General features: G+C 66.7%; 1 protein-coding gene across 1 annotated transcript in view; it reads left to right on the top strand.

Annotated features, from left to right (window-relative positions):
* Positions 1-90: 90 nt before the first annotated feature.
* LOC121351826 (plasma membrane calcium-transporting ATPase 3-like) overlaps positions 91-2947 on the top strand; it is a gene marked incomplete at its 3' end in the record, with an annotated part of 3117 nt that continues 260 nt past the window's right edge. Inside the window, exons 1-4 of the mRNA XM_041464202.1 lie at positions 91-313; positions 1555-1642; positions 1738-1844; positions 2456-2513. Of these exons, the coding sequence (XP_041320136.1) occupies positions 176-313; positions 1555-1642; positions 1738-1844; positions 2456-2513 (391 nt within the window). The remainder of the gene's footprint in view (positions 314-1554; positions 1643-1737; positions 1845-2455; positions 2514-2947) is intronic.

Genomic DNA, 2947 nt, shown 5'->3' with positions numbered 1-2947 from the left:
TGGAGGGGACACCGGGGACACACGGGGCCATCGGGGACAGGACGGGGACACACGGGGGACACCGGGGACAGGACGGTGGCACTGCGGGGGACACCGGGGACACGACGGGGACGGGTGCGTGTGGCAGGTGCCCGAGGCCATCCGGAAGTGCCAGCGCGCGGGGATCACGGTGCGGATGGTGACAGGCGACAACCTGGACACGGCGCGCGCCATCGCGGCCAAGTGCGGGATCCTCCCCGCGGGCGGCGGCGGCGACTGGCTGTGCCTGGAGGGGAAGGACTTCAACCGGCGCATCCGCAACGACCGCGGGGAGGTGGCACTGGGACAGGGACTGGGGACACTGGGATAAGGACTGGGGACACTGGGAATGGGATTGGGGACACCGGGGGCCACTGGCTGTGCCTGGAGGGGAAGGACTTCAACCGGCGCATCCGCAACGACCGCGGGGAGGTGGGACTGGGGACACTGGGACAGGGACTGGGGACACTGGGATAAGGATTGGGGACACTGGGACAGGGACTGGGGACACTGGGAATGGGACTGGGGACACTGGGGGACACTGGCTGTGCCTGGAGGGGAAGGACTTCAACCGGCGCATCCGCAACGACCGCGGGGAGGTGACACTGGGACAGGGACTGGGGACACTGGGACAAGGGACTGGGGACACTGGGATAAGGACTGGGGACACTGGGGGACACTGGCTGTGCCTGGAGGGGAAGGACTTCAACCGGCGCATCCGCAACGACCGCGGGGAGGTGGCACTGGGGACACTGGGAGGGACTGGGGACACTGGGACAGGGACTGGGGACACTGGGATAAGGATTGGGGACACTGGGACAGGGACTGGGGACACTGGGACAAGGACTGGGGACACTGGGAATGGGAATGGGGACACTGGGATAAGGACTGGGGACACTGGGGGACACTGGCTGTGCCTGGAGGGGAAGGACTTCAACCGGCGCATCCGCAACGACCGCGGGGAGGTGACACTGGGGACACTGGGAGGGACTGGGGACACTGGGACAGGGACTGGGGACACTGGGAATGGGACTGGGGACACTGGGAATGGGAATGGGGACACTGGGGGACACTGGCTGTGCCTGGAGGGGAAGGACTTCAACCGGCGCATCCGCAACGACCGCGGGGAGGTGACACTGGGACAGGGACTGGGGACACTGGGACAAGGACTGGGGACACTGGGAATGGGATTGGGGACACTGGGAATGGGAATGGGGACACTGGGATAAGGACTGGGGACACTGGGGGACACTGGCTGTGCCTGGAGGGGAAGGACTTCAACCGGCGCATCCGCAACGACCGCGGGGAGGTGCCTGGCCCAGGTGTGTGGGGATGTGCTGGGGGGGTTCAGGTGACCCCGGGGGGTCCCGGGGTGTCCCCAGGGGGGTCCCTGGGTGTCCCTGGGGGTCTCAGGGGGTCCCTGGGGGTCCCGGGGTGTCCCCAGGGGGGTCCCTGGGTGTCCCTGGGGGTCTCAGGGGGTCGCTGGGGGTCTCGGGGTGTCCCCAGGGGGGTCCCTGAGGGTCTCAGCCCCCCCAGGTGGAGCAGGAGCGCCTGGACAAGGTGTGGCCCAAGCTGAGGGTCCTGGCGCGGTCGTCGCCCACCGACAAACACACCCTGGTGAAAGGTGCGAATGTGGGGAGGGGTCCCGGGGGTCCCGGGGGTCCCGGGGGGGTCTCGGGGGGGTCTCGGGGGTCTCACCTGTGCCCCACCTGTCCCCAGGGATCATCGACAGCACCATCGGGGACCAGCGCCAGGTCGTGGCTGTCACCGGCGATGGCACCAACGACGGCCCCGCCCTCAAAAAGGCCGACGTGGGGTTCGCCATGGTAACGCCCCCTCCCCAAACAGCGGGACCCCTCCCCAAACAGCGGGACCCCTCCCCAGATAGCGGGACCCCTCCCTGAAATGGGACCCCTCCTCAAAATGGGACCCTTCCCCGAAATGAGACCCCTCCCCAAATATCGGGACCCCTCCCCGAAATGAGACCCCTGCCCAAAATGGGAGCCACAGGACCCCTCTCCACATTGGGACCCCCGGGAACCATCCCCAAATTGGGACCCTCAGAACCCCGCTCCAAATTGGGATTCCTGAGACCCCTCCCCAGATTTGGACCCCCAAGACCCCTCCCCAAAATGGTACCCTGGAGAGCCCTCCCCATATTGGGACCCCTGAGAACTCTCCCCAGATTGGGATTCCTGGGACCCCTCCCCAAATTGGGACCCTCCAGACCCCTCTTGAAAATGGGACCCCCGAGACTCCAGACCTCCCTGTCCCAAAGTGGGGACCCCTCCCCATCCCCTCACCCACCTGGGGTCACCTGTGTGTCACCTTGGTGTCACCTGGGGTCACCTTGGGGATCTACCGTGGGGTTCCCCATCCTTGTGGCCATCTTGGTGTCACCTGTGGTCACCTGTGGCCGCCTGTCCGTGTCCCCAAGGGCATCGCGGGCACGGACGTGGCCAAGGAGGCCTCGGACATCCCCTCACCCACCTGGGGTCACCTTGGTGTCACCTGGGGGTCACCTGGGGGTCACCTGGGGGTCACCTGGGTGTCACCTTGGTGTCACCTGGGGGTCACCTGGGGGTCACCTGGGGGTCACCTGGGGGTCACCTGGGGGTCACCTGGGTGTCACCTTGGTGTCACCTGGGGGTCACCTTGGTGTCACCTTGGTGTCCCCTTGGGGATCTACCATGGTGTTTCTCATCCCTGTGGCCACCTGGGGGTCACCTGGGTGTCACCTTGGGGATCTACCGTGGGGTTCCCCATCCTTGTGGCCACCTTGGTGTCACCTGTGTGTCACCTGTGGCCACCTGTCCGTGTCCCCAAGGGCATCGCGGGCACGGACGTGGCCAAGGAGGCCTCGGATATCCCCTCCCCCACCTGGGGGTCACCTTGGTGTCACCTGGGGGTCACCTGGGGGTCACCTGGG

Source organism: Pyrgilauda ruficollis, unplaced genomic scaffold (assembly GCF_017590135.1).
Source record: "Pyrgilauda ruficollis isolate IOZ18807 unplaced genomic scaffold, ASM1759013v1 scaffold1732, whole genome shotgun sequence".
NCBI lineage: Eukaryota > Metazoa > Chordata > Aves > Passeriformes > Passeridae > Pyrgilauda > Pyrgilauda ruficollis.
The sequence above is the reverse complement of the archived record's forward strand: the minus strand, read 5'-3'. Positions and strand labels throughout refer to the sequence as shown.